Source organism: Diospyros lotus, chromosome 6, assembly GCF_014633365.1.
Source record: "Diospyros lotus cultivar Yz01 chromosome 6, ASM1463336v1, whole genome shotgun sequence".
NCBI lineage: Eukaryota > Viridiplantae > Streptophyta > Magnoliopsida > Ericales > Ebenaceae > Diospyros > Diospyros lotus.
The window spans coordinates 1359786-1381159 of NC_068343.1; the positions used below are offsets into that span (position 1 = coordinate 1359786).

The following is a 21374-nucleotide window of genomic DNA, read 5'->3' on the forward strand; positions in this document are numbered from 1 at the left end:
ATGCCATGCCTATAACTCCTCTAGGATAATGTTACTTGCTACACGGACGAACAACTTAACCAACTGGTTGACAAACCTTTTTAAATTACAAGTTAACTCTTTAGCCAAAATTACAAATTAACCCTCAACTCTCACTCTCTCTTTTACTCTCAGCTTTCACTTTTTTTCATTCACTCTCTCTCTCTCTCTCAAAACCACCCTCTCTCAAACTCATTCTATTTCTCTCACATTCTTTCTCTCAAACCCTTGCAGGTTGCCGTGTCTCTCCCAACACACCGCTCTCACACTGCAGTCGCCCCAAGGATCGCCCCACCATCGTCGACCCTCCGCGTCGCTCAGACTGCCACTGTTAGGCTCGATCGCAACCGTAAAAGACAACGTTTATATATATATTTATAAATATTTTAATTTTTTACATACATGTACATATATACATTTATATATATTTATAGATTTTCTTTTTTTTTGTTGTTATTTTTGTTTTTTTTATGGTGATTTAGCTGTCGAAATGAAAATTAAAAAATATAATTTATTTTGAATTATGAAAGAACATAATTTATTTTGATTGTATATTTGACAATTGAGTACAAAATATTGTTTGTGTTATTTTTGCTTATTTCGTGCTCTGTTATTAATTTTTCTTCAATTTGAGGGTATTAATTAAATTACTTAATTTAAATTATTTACTTATGAAATTATAACATTTGTGTAAAATAAGTGTAAAATAAGATTAATATTTTACTTAAATCAGATTGGAGTAAAATTACTTGGTAAAATTGGAATAGTATAAAATAAGATTGGAGTAAAATTATAACTTGGTAAAATTACTTTAATCAGTGTAAAATAAGATTTGAGTAAAATTAATATTTTTAAGATCAAATCTAATATAATTAAATATATTTTTTTATTATTTTACGATCAAATATAATAACAATTTTGTTTTTATTATTTTGCAATCAGATGCAACAACATCAATCTTGATAGTTGTTATTAAAAATGTTAATATTAATATATATATATATTATAAGATCACACAAGTATAATTAAATAATTTATTTTCTCATTTAAGATCACTTTAAATACTAACTTATTGTAACAGTATCAATTATATCTTAAAATCATCTCTTATTTTGTACTAAAATTACATTTCTTAAATAAAAAAAACATAACAGAGAGTAGGGGTGTTCAAAAAAACTGGTGCACCGCGGAAACCGGCTAGACCAAACCGATCGATTTTTTTTTTAGCGATCGAAAACAGTTTGGATCCTATCCAAACCGCACGGTTTGCGGTTTGGACAGTTAGCGGTTCGGTTTAAAACCGAACTACCCAAGAAAATAATAAAAAAAATTATAAAAAATTTATTATTATAAAAATCTAATAATCAGTAGTCCCCTCCTATTTATTTTTTACACTATTTTATCTTTATTTTTTGCTCCTATTTATTTACCTTTGATTGTCTTTATTTATTAATATTTATATCTTTATTTACTATTTTTAAATATTATTTTTAGTGATTTTAAGTAGCATTTCAAACCGCGATAAACTGCACCAAATCAGACCGCAAATGTGGTGTGGTTTGGTGCGGTCTGACCACACTCAAACCAGACTGCGATTTAGTTTGATTGGAAAATCGCACTAGCGGTTTGGCATACTGAAAATGATTCAAACCGACCAAACCGCACCTTGTACACCCCTAACAAAGAGTGGGTGAAGTTTGAGCGGCGTGGGAGGGGGGGCGACGGCGATGGGAGTAGCAGTGGAGCGTTCCTCTCTCAAGGCCAAGGATGAGAGAGAGTAGGTGAAGTTTGGGCGGCAGTTGCTTGCGATGGAAGGTGGGGGCAAGGCAGTGCGAGAGGCGGTGTGGGGGTGGGCGACGGTGGTCAGTGGCCAGTGGGGGGGTGACGGCGACAGCGACGACGGGTGGTGTTTGAGATGTTGGCAAGGGAGACGGCTATGCGAGCAGGGGGCCGACGGCAGGCGGTGTTAGCAGGGGGAGACGACGGTGCTAGCAGCGGTGGCGGGGTTGACGGCGACGGAGGTGTGAGAGCAGTGCAGGACGCTGCACCTACAGGGTTGGGTTTGAGAAAGAATGGGTTTGAAATGGGGTGGTTTTCAGAGAGAAAGAGTGGGGGAGAAACAATGAGTTTGAGAGATGATGGTTTTAAGAGAGAGGAAGTGGGCTTGAAAATGGGAGGGCAAATATAAAATTAATTCAAAAATATTTGGCACGGACATTCACAAATATACCAACTTCTCACGATATTTTGACATCAAAATATCGCGAGAAGTTGGAGTTGTTCACCAAGTTGTCCGCCAATTAGTTCGTCTAGCATTATCCTTTCCTTTACAGGTTCGATGAATGTTCAGACGATATAGTGCCCAAATAAAGAGAACTGAATGTTTCAAGAGAAGACATAAATCAAATAACTTACTTGTTACTTACCTGAGATAGAACACATAGAAGATTGCAAATAAGTTAAACACAATATATGTTGCTCAACAACAAAGCACAACATATAACACAAAGATGCACTAGATCGAGTATCATGATATCTTATTTATATTTTATAAGAATGCATATAAGTTGAATAAAGCATATATGATTTATATTTTATAAGCTCTAAACCATCATATATATATATATATATACACACTACTAATGCATCTTTTGAGTAATCTTTGGAAGATATATTAGAGTAGGCACATAAAATAACAACTTGAATTTATTACTTATCAAAAACAAACATTCAAACGACAAGTTCTTCAAGTGTTCTTTTCTAAAATTATTAAAAAAACTAGTTAACTATTATCAGATCATAGTCCAACGGTCGTTAGCTTGTTTGAGCCTATCTAGCCTAGGGGAGGCCCATTTCGTTTCCTTAACCATTTAACAAACCACCCCTTATTTCTTGACAAAGTGAGATCATCCTGGGGCGTGGTGGTACGCAGTTACCCAATGTATCGCCTGGTCTGTAAGCTTAAGGTTGTTAAAGGGCCTTTAAAGTCCCTTAATTGTGCTCATGGTCATGTTATTGAAAGAGTCATCGAGCTTAGGGATAGGTTATTCCAGGTTTAGCAGAGCCTCATTGATAACCCTAGTGATGTTGATCTTAGGCAGAAGGAGTCTTAGCTGAATGGTAATTTATTGGCTGCCTTATCCCAAGAGTCGGATTTTTTTAGAGTAAGAGCTCGAGTGCAGTGGTCGACAGAGGGCGATCGATGCTCCTGGTACTTCTTCCGGTCTGTGATAGCCCGTCGTAATCACGGGAAGATTATGAGTCTGCAGAGAGAAAACAGTACCACGACAGAATCAAGTGATGAGGTAGTCGAGACCCTAGTTAACTATTATCAGAATTTGTTGGGGAGTAGTGCTCGGGTGTTGGGTATCCATTTGAGTGATATCGACCCATATGTGGTCAACTAGGTGGCTGGTGATAGTTGGGAGGGCTTCACAGCTCCTGTGACTCTAGAAGAGATTAAATTGGTCCTGTTTAGTATGGGAGATGATAAAGCCCCAGGGCCTGATGGTTTTACGGTCAAGTTCTTTAGAAAAGCCTGGGATGTGGTGAGATTTGATGTGGTTGAGGCCATTAGGAATTTCTTTGATACTGGTCGTTTATTGGGAAAGGTCAATGCCACTGTGATTAGCCTAGTCCCTAAGGTTCCCTATCCAAAGTCCCCGACTTAGTTTAGGTCGATCATGCTGTAATGTTGTCTATAAAATCATTTCAAAGATCTTAGCGAATAAGCTGAAGACGATGCTTCCAGATTTGGTTGATGAGTCCCAGACTGCGTTTGTGCCAGGCCGATTCATACACGATAACATCTTACTGGCCCAGGAACTAGTGCATCAGTACCACCTTCATGAGGGTCAGTCGAGGTGTGCTATGAAAGTTGACTTGTCATCAGCTTATGATTCGGTGGAATGGGATTTCCTTCTAGTTGTCCTTCAATTGATGAACTTCCCACTTAGGTTTTGTGGTTGGATTCGTGAGTGTGTCACCACCCCTCTCTTCTCAATCAAGATTAACAACCAGCTTCATGGGTTTTTTCAGGGGGGAAGAGGCCTTAGGCAGGGGGACTGTAATACCCCAAATCTTCATGAAATTGCCATGTAATTTGGATGAGTTTAAAATACTGAAAAACGACCTGATAGTAAAAGTAAATCGCCGAATTGACTGCAGGGAATGTCCCAAGGCTGAGATTTTAAAGGAAAATAATATGTCATTGCTAAGCCTCCCGAGATAGGATATTTAGTATCAAAATAAATTGGATCAGAGTTAATTTTTTATACAGCTTCAGTTCAGGCTGAAAACTAAATTGTCGTTAAGGAACGCCTTGGAATTTAGATGTAAAGGATATATAATTGACGAGTGCCCCGAGAATGTTTGGAATAGATTATAGTTATTTTTTAATAATAAAAGATGTAATGATTAAAAAAAAAATCAGATTTGCAGCGTGAGGCATGGTCGCCTACCGCAAATCATTGAAGGCAAATTCGGCCATGGGACAGTTGTTCTTCGACAGGGCATGATCGAGCATGGGCCAAGGTTGCGTAAGGGTGAAGCAACAGCCTCTGATTTGTCAGAAAATGGACAAATTTGGCTATAAATAACCGAGTTTTTGTCGAGGGTTTGCATCAAAGATTTTATTTCGGATTTCTCACATTTGGAAGCGAATCAGAGATCGGGGATAAGGGGCTTTTGTTCACCAAGTTGTGAAAAGCAATTCTTGAAATTTTGAGAGTTTTTGGAGTAGTATAGGGGGTGTTTCGCATATATATATATATATATATTCGACCGTCTATATATATATATATATACATATTGCGGGAGTATTTAAATCGGGTTGTTGAATGATCGATCAAAGAATCTAATAAGGGGCTTTTGGTCGCGAGGTTATGGGCAGCTAATCTGGAAAGTTTCGTGTCAATCGAAATTTAAATCGGAGGTCAATTTTGTTCACCGGAGTTCGATGGCAGGTGGTTTGGACAGACTGTTTTCGGCCAAATCGGAAGGCTTTCGGTGATATTTTCCAACAAAGAAAGGTACCATTGGGATCGAATAAGGGAGAGGAGCATCCTGGTGTCGTCGCTTCGATTTTTCGATGTGCCATCGCCAGAGAAGATGACCGGAGGTATTTTTTATATTTTTTTAAATGCTGAAAATATAGAAAATTTGAAAAAAAAAATAGAATTAAAGGAAATAAAATTCTAAAAAAATATCCAGAAATTCAAGAAAAATGAATATTTTATTTTAATGAATTTTTATCTTGAAAATTTCTTGAGGAGATAATTATTTTGGATTTTTGAAAGGAAAGGTAAATGGAAAATAAATATGAGGGATTTTTATAAAATTCTAAGAAAATTTGAAAAGGATAAGAAATTTATTTTATGAGTTTTGGTGATTTTTATTTGAGGACATTAGAAGGAAATCAAGGAGAAATAAATTTTCTCGAGGAAAAGTAATTATGGAAATTTGAGAAAATAGGAGAAAAATCTGAAAAATTTCCAGAAAATTCCAGAGGCTTATAATATTGTTTTATTAATTCTTGTGGAGAAAAATTTGAAAAAAAATTCTTGAAGAGGTATTTATTTGGAATTATCGAGAGAAAATTAGGAAGAAATTAGAGAAAATTTATGAGAAAATTGGGAAAATAAATATTGATTTTCCTTTGAATACATATGATATCTAGGGTATTATTGAGGCTCAAAGTTGAACTATAGAGCGCCTGACACGAGAATCGAGGTCAGGCACACATTTCGAGGAATCTTGAACTTAACCCCAAAGTGAGTGGTTCTACCAGAAAAGTTTGAGTTGTTCAATCCAATTATTGTGCATATTCTTGTTACTTTGATCACTTTGATTTATCGTGAACGACTGGTTTCGTGCGATGGTTCGTCTAAACGATTATTTACACATGCATTGAATTTCGTACAATAAATTGTATACATTGAAATGTTGATTGTATGTCATGCATGTTATGATTTTTGGCATTGGCATGTTATATGTACAATAAATTGTATACAATATTGATTTTCCTTTGAATACTTATGGGGACTGTAAGCACACTTTGGATAGAGTTAGAAGTCGGGTGTGCTCATAGCATAGTCGATCGTTGTCGTTTAGGGGTAGGCTTCAGCTGGATCTTTCAGTCCTTGCTACGATATACCTATATTGGGCGTCTGTCTTTCTGTTACCCAGGCGAGTGATTAAGGAGTTAGAGTGCATCATTAGGAATTTCCTTTGGAGTGGGTCAGGTGAGGATTCCCACAAATCTAAGGTCGCATGGCGTGATTAATCTGGAGGCTCCTGTCAGGCGAGAGTGAGTCCTTGTGTGTTAAATGGATTCACATGTTTCGGATTAAGAACAAATGTCTGTGGATGCTCCCAGTGTCGCGTTCGTGTCCCTGGTATTGGCGAAAACTATTAATTGTCAGGTGGGTGGTTAGAATTAAGTTTGAGTGGAAGGTGGAGGACGGCAGTTGTGTTTTTTTATGGTATGATAAGTAGCACCCCCTTGGGATCCTTGTCGATCATTTCTCTTGCCAGCTCTCACAACGGCTTGATATCTTGATTACAGCTCGTGTCTCTGAAATCACTGTTGATGGTAGGGTGGGTTGCCACAATGTGCTCGTTTGGACCTCAGCTCAAGATGGTGCTTTCTCTGTTAAGTCCGTCTTACAAAGGTTGTTACAGCAACGGGACCGAGTCCCTTGGTATCGGCTTGTGTGGTTTGGGTATGGAGTCTGCGTTCATTTATTCTATGGTTAGTAATTAGGGAACGTTTATATACTCTTGATCGTGTGAATATGTTTCTTCCATTTCCCAATAGGTGTTTCCTTTGCAGGGCAAAGTCCGAGGGTCACAACCATTTTTTCTTTGAGTGTTCTTATTCTAGGCAGGTGGTGTCATTTTTTTACGTGCAATGAAGTTTGCATGGCCCTGGCATCGATGGGAGATGGGGATCCTATGGGCGGCGGCTCGATGGAAAGGTAAGAATCTTTGTTATGTTGCTAACCGTTTAGTTTTGCAGGCGATGGTATACTTTTTGTGGTGTGAGCGCAACAATGGGTGTTGGCGAGATTCTGAGCGATCTGTGAACCAGCTCACCCAGCAGATACAGTGTGCAGTGTGGGCTCGATTGGTTACCGTCCATTTCTCACATACTTTACAGAGTTGTGCGCTTCGACATGTCTGGTGACTTCTTGTCGACCAGCACTCTTAGCTTAGTTCCATATATTGATGGTTATGGTCCTGAGTGTGTGTTCCTATATTGGTCATGGGACCAGTTGATACATGCTTATCCTCCTAGTCCTATGGTTTCTGTCTATTCACATTGTTAGCTTGGTAGCTCCCCTGTGGCTGCCTTCGGGTCTGTTGTTTACTCTTAGTCTTCTCTTTGACCACGATGGCATGCTTTGGAGCGCCTTTTGCCTCAAACTTTGACTTCAAACTGGAGTTGTTATTTTTTCTATTCCATGTACCTCATTTGTGTTCTTTTTATGTTGTTTTGATCATGTCGTGTGTGGATCTTGAGTATCTGTTTTCGCTTATGTGAGTGTGTTCTCTAGGGTATACCCTAGATTGTGTTTTGTACAGACATTTTAATTCTATCTATATATATTTCTTTTACTTAAAAAAAATTATTAGAACATTGAGAACCTTAAAAGTTTGATGTTAAATATAAAATAGGCAATTTAAGCTATATTGATCAAAACTCAAAAAATATTTTATGAGTATATGATCATTTACTTAAGATCTTAATGTTTTTCAAAAGACATAAAGAATACATATATGAAGTAGATTGCTCTTAAACTTAGAGTAATATTTGCTGCCATATACTTTGATTACTTAAGAAACTATGAACTCCATATGATATTTATGCATTATGGATATTTAGAATATCTATTGAAATCCTAGAACAACTTATTGAGGTTATTAACCTCAGCACATCAGATATGAGAGCATATGTAGACGTGGAAATATATAAACCTATTAATTAATACAAAACACATTAACATATAAGGCATAAAAATAATCTTAAAAACATGTGTTAACATATCTTTAGGAAATATAAGGATTTAATATATTTTAAAAAATAAAATAATTTTCACACATACAAAACATATTAATAAACCTACGAGAGCATTCAACATAACATATAAGAATCTTAAAGTTTTGACATAAAAACAATCATCATCAAATTAATTATTCATAACAAAAACTTCACCACATTAAAAGTGATAATACATGGGATGAAAAACGAGAAGAAGAAGCCGACATTTTTGAGCAAGCCCTAAAGGGTTGGGCTTACTCAAAAACCAAGCCTATAGCTATCCAAACAGGGAGTACAAAGAAGTGGGGGACTTGGTGTTACATTTCACACGCAAATCTTATTATATATGGTTGTATATATAGTAATAGTAAGGCAAAGGCTTTACTCATATCATCAGTAAAGAGCTGCTATGGCATCTTCGTCGTGCCAGCAAATAAAGGTGAGGAATTTCTCCATGAAGAGCTGGCACCTGGGGCATTTCAGATTCTCCGGGTTCCTCCCGGCGGTGATCGGGAACTCGAAGCGGCTGCAAGGACGAGTATCCATCACAAGCGTGCTATGGTAACCGTTGAACGACTCAAGAAACCCATCTCGTTCCACACGATGCTTCCATTCGTCGAACTCCGCCACGGTGGACATCATGGTGGTGAAATGGCCGTTGACGACGACCTCCGATCCCCGGCTGAGCATGGCCCAGCCTCCGCTCTGGTCGTAGCTAAGAAGCTTACTTATCTCTTGCATCATTTGGTCGTGTTCGTCGATTTTCCCGAGCTGAATCTTGGAGAAGAGCATGCTCTCCAACCGGGTCCAGAAGAACCATACCATCATCTCCGGCAATGTGTAGCTCAAATCCTCCGCTTTAATGATGGTGGTCACTCGCCGGACTTGTTCCTTCTTGTGACTCTTTCCGACGTATACCATCTGTAGTTGTATTCCAACAGTTTCCGCCACCGCCTTTGCTCTGGTTGTGAACCTCCGGATCCACTCAATGTCTTCCCCTCCATACATGAATACGTATTTTCCCCCTTTGATCTGATTAACCAAACATAAAAATTTTTGGGTCTTGATTGATTTTCTCGAATGTGACAACTAATGGTACTGAATTATTACATATATAAATAGCTAGCTACGAAGATGAACTAGAGCTTACCCAGTCGAGAATTGTTTGGTCGATGCCATCAACGAGCAACTCAAGCCTCCATGTCTCCTCCTTCCAAAGCTCTTCTTCCCTGAAACTGGTGAGAGGAAAGGCGTTGCTTCTCCAAATCCACATCATCCGGATGGCATTGGGGCTCACCACTCTTCCTTGCGGGTTGAGAACCACCAGGATAGGCTTGTTCCTAAAGTGCCACTTCTGCCTCACGAACTTGATCACACCTCGATTGATCACGGAAGGGTGGTGCACTGTGTACCAAGGCATTGTGGATTGCAGGCTCTCGAACTTCTTTTGGATAGAATCCATTCCCTGCAAAGAGTGATCCACAATCGGGATCCACACGACCTCGTATAGAGTGTCCATCCTCCCTCCAAGTGTTCGAGACTCCATGTAAATCCGCTCGAGAATTGAAAGCTCGTCTTGAGAGATTTGAAGCCCTGATATGAGTAGCAACACGTTCTTCCCCCTCAGAACTTCAAGACTAACCTGTTTATAACAACAGTAGTCAAAGAGACTAATTACTCAGTACACAGGAAACAGATAGAAATTAATCCAAATTAATATCGTCATTAGTGATGATGTATGAGTTGTTTGTAGAATAAATCATGTATAGTATTACAGACCCTTCTTTTATCACTTCCATCATAAAGTGGTAAAATGTCGTCCTTTGGGTCAATCAATGCCTTAAGAACATTCATGTTATCTATGTGGATCGCGTCCAAGATGTGCACCAATGACTCAAAAGATTCGGCGTCTCTCTTTTCCTCTACACCCAATAAACAATTAATTAATGATGATATTTAGTGGTGCCACAGATGCATTTACTAGCTGTAATTACCATAAACTTCAAATTGGTTAATATTATTGCTTACCCACGAGACTGTAACAAATATTTAGTAGTTTCTGAAGATGGTCATGTATGTTGTTGATCTTAGAAGCCAAGGTCGCCAGCTCCAATGACTCTTTGGTGGTTCCTAAATACCTGAAATTATCACGTGGCCATTATACACCTGGCTAGTTTAATGCTATACATAGTAGTTATGGAAATATATATAACTACTAAATAATTTTGGGTTTTTATTCTATACAGACTTGAGATGCAATAATTTAGTTAAAGCATACCCATGGCCCATGCTAGTGAGGCTAGCAATCTGTGCAGCACAAGCGAGGATGCTTCTGATGGACCAGTAGACGGCGGTTGGCATGGTGGCCATAGCGGCGGACATGGCGGGCACATCCTGTGTAACATATTTCGGCGGTAGCCCCTTGAAAGCCGAAACGCACCTGGCTAAGTTCAAGATGGCCTTAATCAGAACGTTAAGCGCATCAAGCCGGGGTTTCAGTGTGCCGGAGTGCTCCATGATCACCGGCAATTGTCTAAGAATTGCCACTGATTTGGCGAGTTGGTTTGATGAGTAAATCTGGGCGAGGAGCCAGAATTCTCCGTGGTTCAAAGCAAAGGCCGCTAAGGTTAGCACAAGCTTAGCATCCCATGGATGGCTGGCTAGCATCTTAAGTAGAGAGACGGTCGTTTCATGTCCGTCTATGCCAGAGAAAGAGCTAAATGATATCTGGAAACGTAAAGTAATGAAATTGAAGATTGTTAATTTTGTAATTATCATGCATCATAATAAGAAAATTAGAACTTTTGTTCATGTAACCTGGATCGAGATCCGATCAACGACGTCGGCCAGCCCCTTGAGCATGGCAATGACCACTGCATGATTGGATTTGTCCTCCACCTGTTCCACCTGGCTTCTGTCCATGCCCTGAAGTGGGAATCACAAGAAAATTGTATATATAATATGAAGGAGATGGATCCAATTCATTAATTTGTAAGAGAAATATTTGCTCTACCGGCACAATCATCTCCTGAGTAGGGAACATGGAGGCGCGGCTAAGGATATCCTCAACAAGTTGAAGAAGAGGTTTGACGTCTATTTCATGGGCGTCTGGGTGATGGATTTCCTGAATTTGGTTCATCATGGAGCTGTCCTCGGACGCCAGGAACATGCTCCGGTCACCGGTACCTCTCATCACCAGTTGCTGGGCGGAAGCCGCAGCGGCCGGCATGTACTTGCTAGGGTCGACCATTGCTGGGGCATTCCATCCATGCAGCTGCAGTGGATTAGCTCTAATCATCTGAGGATCTGTCCTGATGAGTTGGTGGTCACTCCTGGTGAGCTGGGGATCGGTTCTGATGATCTTCTGGGGATCAGTCATGACGAGTTGCTGGTCACTCCTGGTGAGCTGGGGATCGGTTCTGATAATCTGGGGATCAGTCATGATGAGTTGCTGGTCACTCCTGGTGAGATGGGGATCGGTTCTGATCATCTGGGGATCAGTCATGATGAGTTGCTGGTCACTCCTGGTGAGCTGGGGATCGATTCTGATCATCTGGGGATCAGTCATGAAGAGTTGCTGGTCACTCCTGGTGAACTGGGGATCAATTCTGATCATCTGGGGATCAGTCATGAAGAGTTGTTGGTCACTCCTGGTGAGCTGGGGATCAATTCTGATCATCTGGGGATCAGTCATCAAGAGTTGCTGGTCACTCCTGCTGACTTGCCTCAACTTGCTGGCCATGGCAAGAAGGAGAAGCTGCTGCTGCTGCAGGAAAGTCAAGGCAGAAATCTGGGTGTTGGGGAAGGAGGAGAGGAGGGCTTGTGCCTTTGTGGTGCCTCTATTTGGCCTTTATATAGCCATGGCCGGGCAACGGAATAATAAAGCAAGCTACCAGTGTTGACACGTGGATCCTCTTCTTAAATTGCTTCCAGTCAATTTTTAATAAAAAAAAAAATTACAAATCGGCGGATTGGGCGGATCGTGAAATAATACACGATCAAATTGCAGTGCAATATTTATAGCTGTTACAATGTTAAGAGTTGATCAAAGATGGCAGACAAAATCTTTAAATGTCAATTAATTAATGATCTAATTGTTAATTTTAATCCGTAGTTAAAAGTCAAGTAAACGATAGCTAGCTGGGTTTAAGGAAGGTTTAATCAATTTAAACCCAGCTGAGCTGAGGGACGCTGGTAGTGGGTACTGCCAAATGCGGAGCTGGCTAGTTTTAATCAATTTAAACAGCTTTCCCCCTCATCCCTGACGTCACCACTGCCTGATGAGGCTGTCGACGTCACCTTAACTTCTTCTAACATGGAGATATCAATTTTTGCTTTTTATGTGCCATTATTAAACGTTTTTTAAAAGATTAAAAGAATATAATTCTTTGGGTTAGGCAGCTTAATTCAACAGCCACCAACTTCAACTTTCATGTGCATTTATAGCTGTACAATGTTAGAGTTGATCAAAGATGGCAGACAAATCTTTAAATGTCAACCAATGACCTAATTGTTAATTTTTTGGGGGGGGTTAAAAATATGTAATTTTTTTATGAAAATAAAATCATTTTAATATTTAAAAAAAAAATTAAAAAATTAAACATTATCTATAAGTATCATAATTCTAATACATCTCGAAATTTAAGTATAAACATTATTCGAAAGAATTCTAATTTTAGGGGGTTTGAAAAAATTTTATACTCTTTTATGAATAAATAAACTTTCATTCTTCTAAAAGACATATGTGTATCTCTGATCTTGGTTTCAATATTAATAGGACTTATTTTTATATATATTTAATTTTAATTTTATATTATTGTTTTACGTCCATTTTTATAGATTTTACATAATTTAAATCTCTTTTTATAGGAATCCAACATGAAATTAATTCAAAGATTTAGATGTAATAAAAAGAAAAAAATAAGATATTATAAATTAATTTATAATGTTAATTTTATGACTCTGTGGATAAGAATTGCAATTGGAGAAGGACTCAAATTGGATGAGAGCTAGGGTGGCGTGCCATGCTGGGTATATATAATATAGTAAAGATTTCATATCTATGCAGGGTATATATAATATTATAAAGATTCTAGATCTGCAGGGAGCTTCCTTCATCTTCTTTCTTGTATTAATTTCTTTATGCTCCTTGTGTTGATTTGAATTTTAATTAATTTCGTTACCAACTAATTTTATTTAAACTCATGCCATGTTATAGTCGAAACTTTGATGGTGTAATTTTTATAATTTTGATTTGGATTTTAGTTAAATAGGTTCTTGGGGAATCGATATTTAGACTCTATCCATTTTATTACTTAATACGAACTAATGTACTTGAAAGGTTTTAAGCGATCAAATACGACCATCAAGTCTTCATTGTCTGTAAATAATTTTATGGAGTTCTAATACAGTAATAATATTATCTTTAAAGTTAGTTATTGATATCCCATCCTAGATCTTAAATTCTTAAAGTTAGTTATCGATATCCCATCCTAGATCTTAAATTCTTAAATTTTATGGTCACTTCCTACTTTTTCATTTGAGTTTCTTGAAGAAAAGTGTTCATTTGAGTTTCTTGAAGAAAAGTGTAGACTATGTAATGACCTACATTTATTTCTAATGTTAGATCATTCTCACATATTTTGAGTTTCTGATTCTAAATCATTATCACATTTTTTGCGTTTTTTATTGTAAAATATTCTCACACTTCTTGCATTTCTAATTCTAGATCATTCGCATGCTTTCTGCATTTTTAATTCCAGAAAATTCTCACGCTTTCTACGTTTTTTATTTCAAATCATTCTCAAGTTTTGTGTGTTTCTAATTCTAGATTTTTGGATAATGAGTCTTAGATCATTCTCGCGTATTTCACACTTCGAATAAAGCTTTGTAATTTGCAATTTGAACGTGTTTTCCTTGGACCTACCAACCACATAGATTAGGGTTAGAATGGAAAAACAGTATTAAATAGTACCATACCTTGGTTTCACAGATGAATTGTTGTATAAAAGTCAATCACCTTGAATAAAACCTTCTTGTCATTATAGAATAATATTGTTGGCTCCCCAATTTGAACGTAGAAGACAATCAGGCTCGAATCAAAAAGTGATAACGATTTTGAAATCATGATGAGCATGCTAATTAAGACTCGTGGATCCTCAAATTTTAGCATATTAGTATTAGGAGGGCTATTTATGTAACGCCCCGCTTCTCGGGTGCGTTATAATTTGGGACAATTCTGGGATAATAATTTTTTTTTTCTTTCAAACACTAAAGCTAAACCACATCATTCCTCGAATACGTCCCAGAATTCTCATCTATTAATCTCGAAAGAGAGTCACTATACACATCAAATGCAGAAGCAAAGATCGAAACCTGATATCTTGACATTAATCATAAATAAATTCTTACATCTTCAACATTCCTCAAAACGTTCAGAATCTAAAGTAGCAGAACTTAAATACAGGGGACTACGTTACATACATTTCATTTATCATGCACTCTACTAAGTGCCATTTTATGCCTTATTCACCCTCGTATCTGCTACAATCTCCATCTGGAACGTTTGAATATTCCAGGGGTAAAACCCAAGTTAGATGATGAATCACCTAAGTAAGGGTACATAAAACATATTTCGTGCATGAATGCAATGTCTTACCTCGTAGGTGTCAACTGCACCCCTCATGCTACCTACCATTTTTGCGGCCCCCTCTTTCGAAGTCGAGGTGTATGGGTGCACCCTTGGTAAAGTAGCGGTGCCAGTTCGTACTCCATATGGCCTCAAATGCGAGTGATCAATGATATCAACGTGTATTTATGCATTTCATAGTCATGTCATGTATGCAGTCTACGTGATGGATACATATCAGGGCATGTTAATATGATGAAAACATTTCGAGGAACATAAATCACTTACAATCCAACCATTTTCCATAAATCTAACTTTAATTGGAGAGTACCACTTAGCTTCTCAAGCTTATCGGGCTATCTCGATATCCGTGCCTTATCTCGATTTGCGTGCTAACCTCAAAATTCGCACAAGCCTCTTCAAAGCATCCTAATCACTATATTATTTAAATAAACATTAAAACCTATTTTTCCATAAATTTCTGGTATTTTCTTTAATTTTCTTTCTATTTATTCATATTTTTCCTCAATAAATCCAAACTAAATATTTCTAAAATATTTTCTCAAATATTTCACTACGAAAATTCATAAAATAATATTCTTGAATTTCTAGAATTTTCTAGGGAATTTTACTCACTTTAACTTAGCATTCCTGACTTCCTTGGTATGCGTGCCATATTCCTGAAACAACTGCCTGAACAATTTTTCTTTGCCAATCTCCGGAATAATAATAAATTACCAAATCCTATTTTTGGGATTTTTCCTAGAATTTTTTCCTATTTTTTCTTCTTTTTCTTTTCTTTTCTTCCTTTTTCTTTTCTTTTTTTTTTCTTTTTCCTCTTTCTTCTTCTTCCTCCCGCCTCCCCTGCTCCTGCAACTCCTTCTTTTTCCTTTCTTCTCCTTTCCTTCTTTCTTTCTTCTTCCTTTTCTTCTTCCTTCTCTTCTTCTTCTTCTTCTTCTTCTTCTTCTTCTTCTCTTCTCTTCTCTTCCTTCTTCCCTCGCAGCTACCTGCAACTCGCGCATGGCTGCTCTCCACAGCCAGCCCCAGCTACCATCGTCAGCGTGGCCTTCTTCGCTGCCCGTTGGCGCCTCCACCGGCCGCACCACGCTTGCCACCGCGAGCTGCCATCGCGGCAGCTCCCCTGCCTCGCATCCAGCCGCGAAGCTCGCGACCATGGCCGCTCGAGCTTGCTGGAAGCTCGAACTTACGGCTATGGCAGCCGCTTGATGCTCTTCGGCCCTCACTTACTTTCTATCTCTCTCTTTCTCGATCCCACGATCTCGCACTGCCTCTCCCTCGGCCACAATCATTGCCAATTTATAGGCAATGGCTCCACATAAGTATCACTGTTGAATTGCATGCCCACCACGCACAGTATTTAATATGAAAATCTCCACAAATCTTGCTATTATGCATCTCGCTGCCACAATCTCCCCATTTTGCGGCCAAAATCTCGGCCATTAAAACTTCACAGAAGCTTCACGAAGCAATTACATTTACAGAGCATGGGCAGCCTTACTTATGCACGCACAGCACGTTTATATACATATATATATATAATTCTATATTATTTTGTAATAATAAAAATTATATATTTAAATTCTAAAAATTCATTTCCATTACACTTAAATAATTATCTAATTGCAACTATATCCTTAAATATCGAATTTATTTGCATTACAATACCGAAAACGCAAAATTAATAATCCAATTCTTAGTTGAAAATGACGATTTCGCCCCAGTGTCCTTACCGGGCTGTCGTTTCATCCCGAAATCACTGAAAGGTTGCTCATTACCCAAAATCGGAGCCCCCCTAGGGTTCCATTGATTTTTCGAGAGCCTCCTACGATAATTCGGTTTTACAGTCTAAATGGCAGTTGTATTTTAGTTGTACCGAAAATTGTTCCCGATTCGATTTCTTTCGATACCATAAATCCTATCTCGATACGCTCGTCGAGTCCATATAATTTTGCTTAGATAATTTCACTCCGAGGCATTCCCTACAGTCGATTCGGTACTAATAACTGCTATCAAACCAATTTTTCGGTATTCTAAACTCATCGAAATTATGTGGCAACTTTATACGAACGTGGGGTATTACAATTTACATTAAGACCATTTTCGTCATGTTTGTACCCATGGCTTGAGATAGTGTAAAAATCATTTTAGTATCCCTGGGCTTTTTTAATGTTTCCTACAAACAGCGTCAATTGTTATTGTCAAGATACAATAATAAATTTATTTAACGGGTCAAGTTTCCTGAATTTGTTAAAAAAATAAAAAACAGTTAGAAGGCGCGAAGAGATTCTCGCGCAAATACTCTTATACTTAAATTAGATACTGAAGATAATGAAAACTCAACAACAATATTTGTACTAGTATCAAGTAGTCCAGGATTAAAATTCTTACTAAGCGTGTTCAAAAAAATCCCCTCATCGCAAAAACTGGTTGAACCACACCATACCACACAATTTTTTGGGTGAGCAATTCATTACAGTTTGAAAAAACCTCAAATCGCACAGTTTATGGTTTGGCAATTTTGCGGTTCGATTTGAACTGAATTGCCTGAGAATATTTTAATAATAATAAAAATAAAAATAAAAATAAATGATAAAATATAAATGAGTGTGTCTGTGTAACCCTAATAAGATTCTAAGCCTTCCATTTTATTTCTTCTCTCTACCTAGCATCGTATGCTTCCAACCAAGGAGATCTAATCTAGTTTCGCCAAGATGCCAAGGAAAAACGTCGAAGACTCGAAAGAGATCTGGTCAGAGAAGCGTCCAAGGAAATCTGATCGGAAAAGCATCCAAGAAGATCGTCGCCACCCGCCGATGAGGCCTCTTATCTTTTTCCATCTTTTTTATTTAAGTTTTTGATTTGTATTGATTTGATTTTGCCTGCATTTTAAGGCTCTCGTTTCCTCCTCAATCCTAGTCGGAAAGTCACTCTCTTTTAGTTCTCTGGATAGGTTCGACCAAGGAGATCTAGTCAGCAAGATTTGGTCGAATAAACATCCAAGGAGATCGTCGTCGCCCGCCGATGAGGCCTCTTATCTTTTTCCTTTTATTTGATTTTAACATGTAGCAAAAGACTAACATCGTTATTGATTTCATTTTGTTTTATTTAAGTTTTTGATTCGTTCTGTTTTAAAATACTTTAATTCTTATCTTTTGGAATTTGCTTAGAGCTTCATTAGTTGTGCTAAGTTTCTTGGTCGTTTTAGGAAGGGCTTGCTGCATGACAACCCCGCATTGAAATGTTGGACTTGGGTATAAAGTTGTTTGATCTTATGGGTAAATTAACTTAAACAACATTTTTTAATTAGAAAGTATAATATTCAAATGGTAATTTTCAAAAAAGATGCATGATATGTTAATTCACTCCCCTAGCCTATTGAATTATTAATTCATAACTAGTTTATGTTGTCCACTTCAACATTTGTTTCCAAGAGGCTATTAATTCATAATTGGTTTATATTGTCCACTTCAACATTTGTATCCTAAGAACCATGTGCACATGTATGAAGATGTCATATGGCATATCTAGCATCAATTATTTTAGTATTGCTATGTTTGTGTGGTATGTGAATATGTTTTCAATTTTGTGATTGTTAGATAGAAAAATATAGTAGCACCAATCCTTCATATGTGAGGAACCTCAATGAAATGGCCAATACCAATTATTCATGTAGTGGTTCTAAACCTCCATTGTCTCCTAAGTCTAAAGCCAAAGCTATGAAAAAGAAACTTAGGCAGTTATCTAAAGTATGGGATCATTTTACAAAAAATAAGGATGACCTTTCTGACCCTAAAGCTGTGTGCAACTATTATGGTAAAGATTGTGTAAGTGATAGTAAAAAAAATGGGACAAATACTCTTTGGAACCATGTAAACAATCAAAGTAAGAAGAATCCTTACAGATTAAAAGATAAGAAGTATAAAATTTTACATTTTCAAAAGAATAGTAGTAACGAGGATGAAAGTGTTACAGATAGTAATCTTCTAGCTGTGGGATTTAGTCAAACAGCTTGTAGGATTGCGAATGCCAAAATAATTGTCATTGATGAATTGTCATTTAGGTTTGTTGAGCAAAAAGATTTTAGATTATTTTGTGGTTCTACATGCCCTAAGTTTGATTCTCCTTTACACACTACAATTGCTAGTAATATAATTAGTCTTTACAATAATGAGAAGAAGAAGTTGAAGTAATTTTTTATTAAGAATTCACAAAAAGTCCCCCTCTACTGATACATGAACTTCAATTTAAAATGACAATTATATGGTGCTTACAATCTATTTTATAGATTCTCTAAATGGAAAATGCAAAAAAGAATCTTAAACTTTTGTCAAATTACAAATCATAAGGGAGAGACAATTAATAAAACAATTGAAACATATTTGAAACAATGGGGTATTGAGAAGGTTTTTACAATCACAATTGACAATGCTGCTTCTAATAATGAGACTATCACACACATGAAGAAAAGATTATAGATTTGGAAAAGTGTTGTTTGTGATGAGAAATTTTTACACGTGAGGTGTTCGGCTTATATTTTAAACTTAGTAATGGGCGATGGCTTAAAGGAATTGGACTTCTCTATTATGATTGTACGTAATGTAGTTAGATATGTTAAAACTTCTCTTTCAAGATTGATAAGATTCAAAAGTTGTGTGAAAAATACTTGTAAAGAAAAAAAGGCTTTTGTGTGATTGGATGTGCTAATAAGGTGGAACTCCATTTATTTAATGTTGGAGCATGCACTGATTTGTTGATACTTTTAAATTATTGGAATAAGAGGATTTACTATATTTGCTATATTTTTGTGAAGAGGATAAAAATGAAAAAATGCCTGGGCCATCAAAATCTAAAGACTGGGAGAATTGTGCAATATTCTATAAATTTTTTAAGACTTTTTATTATGCTATCCTCAAGTTTAGTGTTTTTTTTTAAATGTTACTACAAATAATTATTGTTATGAAATTTGTAATGTGATTGGGAGACTAATCAAATGGAGTTTATCTTACGAATCAATCTTGAAATATATAGCTTCTAGCATGAAGATAAAATTTGATAAGTATTGGGGCAACATTGAAAAACATAATATGCTTTTTTATGTGGCGATTGTGCTTGATCCTAGGTATAAGATAAAATATGTGACATTTTTTTTGCACAAACTCTATTCTAAAGATGAAGTTAAAACTATAATGGATTCTATCAAAAGCACTTTAAGGAAGTTGGTGCATGTTTATGTAGCAAATGACTCAATTGGACAATCAACAGAAGATAAACATGAATGTAGCAAATGACTCAACTGGATAACTTTTGAACAAAAGTTTCTAGTTGTGGATTCTAATGATAATGATGTTAACATGTTTGAATCTGATTTTGAGAATGAATGTATTGAAGATAATACTTTTGAAATGAAAAATGAGCTTGAAATGTACCTTGCTGAGCCTAATGAGGATATAAAAAAAAACACTCTTGATATATTGGCATGGTGAAAGGAATTTCATCAAAGTTCCATATCCTATCACATATTGCTCGAGATGTTCTTGTCGTCCAAGTTTTAGCACTAGAGGTAGGGTATTTGATTACTTTTGAAGTTCATTGAGTCTATTTATGGTAGAAGCGTTGATTTGTTGTCAAAATTGGTTAACGGTCACATTTTTATCATTAGATATGATCTCACTATTAGAAGAGCATGATACTTATGAATCAATTGAATCTAATAATTTTTTATTTACTCATCAAACATGTTTATTATTTTATTTGTATTAACTCTAACATTTTAATTTTATAACTTTATTGTTCCCCTTAATATTACAAATAAGTCCATTATGATAACAGATATTGTAAACCTTGATAGTGATAAAGTTGAAGTTGGAGTATGCTTGCTTGACCAAAATTATGTTGTGGACTTTTGTATTTTTTTTATGTTATGAACATGTGGTTGTGTTGTAAACTTTAAACTTTTAAGTTTGTATTTCGATTAAATTGTAACTTATTTTACTTTGAACTCCATGACATTAAATAATTGGTTATGATTGGTGTTTGGATACTTATGGTATGTTGATGTTTTGCACTTTAAATAATTGGTTATGATGGTTGTTAGATAATTATTGTTGAACAATTTATTGCCAAAGAAAATAAAACCAATAGAATTTTTAGTTGAATTTTGATAAGAGACACGGACCACGAAAACCAAATCACAAATAACCGAACTATACCAAGCTTCAGCAAACCGTAGAAAATCGCACCACAAAATGCCGTGCGATTTGGTGTGATTTTCCACACTAAGTCAAATTGTTTGGTTTGATTTTATAAGAAAATTGCTTATGGCGTTTGGTGTATTGAAAATGCCAAAGATTGGTCAAATTAAACCGTGCACAACCCTAATTTTTACATATAACATCTATCTCTACTAATGTTAAGATTAAAATTCTTATAGATAACATTTATATTGATTCTTCCTAACTCTACAAAAATTAAAATTCTTTTGGATAACATCTATTTTTTATAGATAACATTTATTTTTTTTTGAAAATTTTTTGAATGTCGGAATTATCTAATTTGTGCGTTGCATGGAACCCCTCCTAACTACATATAAGGAAATTTACACTTTTACCCCAAAAAGTTACTTGGGGCTTTTGAGACTTTTTGGTCTTTTAATAAACTTATGTCTAT

The 21374-nt window shown here is 36.6% G+C and overlaps 2 protein-coding genes across 2 annotated transcripts in view; one reads left to right on the forward strand and one right to left on the reverse strand.

The window, feature by feature from the left end:
- Positions 1-21374, forward strand: part of LOC127804873 (uncharacterized) — a 35634-nt gene that overhangs the window by 387 nt on the left and 13873 nt on the right. The gene's annotated exons all lie outside the window — the stretch shown is intronic.
- Positions 8181-11894, reverse strand: LOC127804868 (protein SIEVE ELEMENT OCCLUSION B-like). The gene is made up of 7 exons (XM_052341930.1): positions 11073-11894; positions 10877-10984; positions 10338-10786; positions 10088-10197; positions 9839-9981; positions 9210-9701; positions 8181-9091 (listed from the first exon to the last, which is right to left on the reverse strand). The coding sequence occupies exons 1-7, from the start codon at positions 11799-11801 to the stop codon at positions 8453-8455; spliced, it is 2670 nt and encodes an 889-aa protein (XP_052197890.1). The 5' UTR covers positions 11802-11894; the 3' UTR covers positions 8181-8452.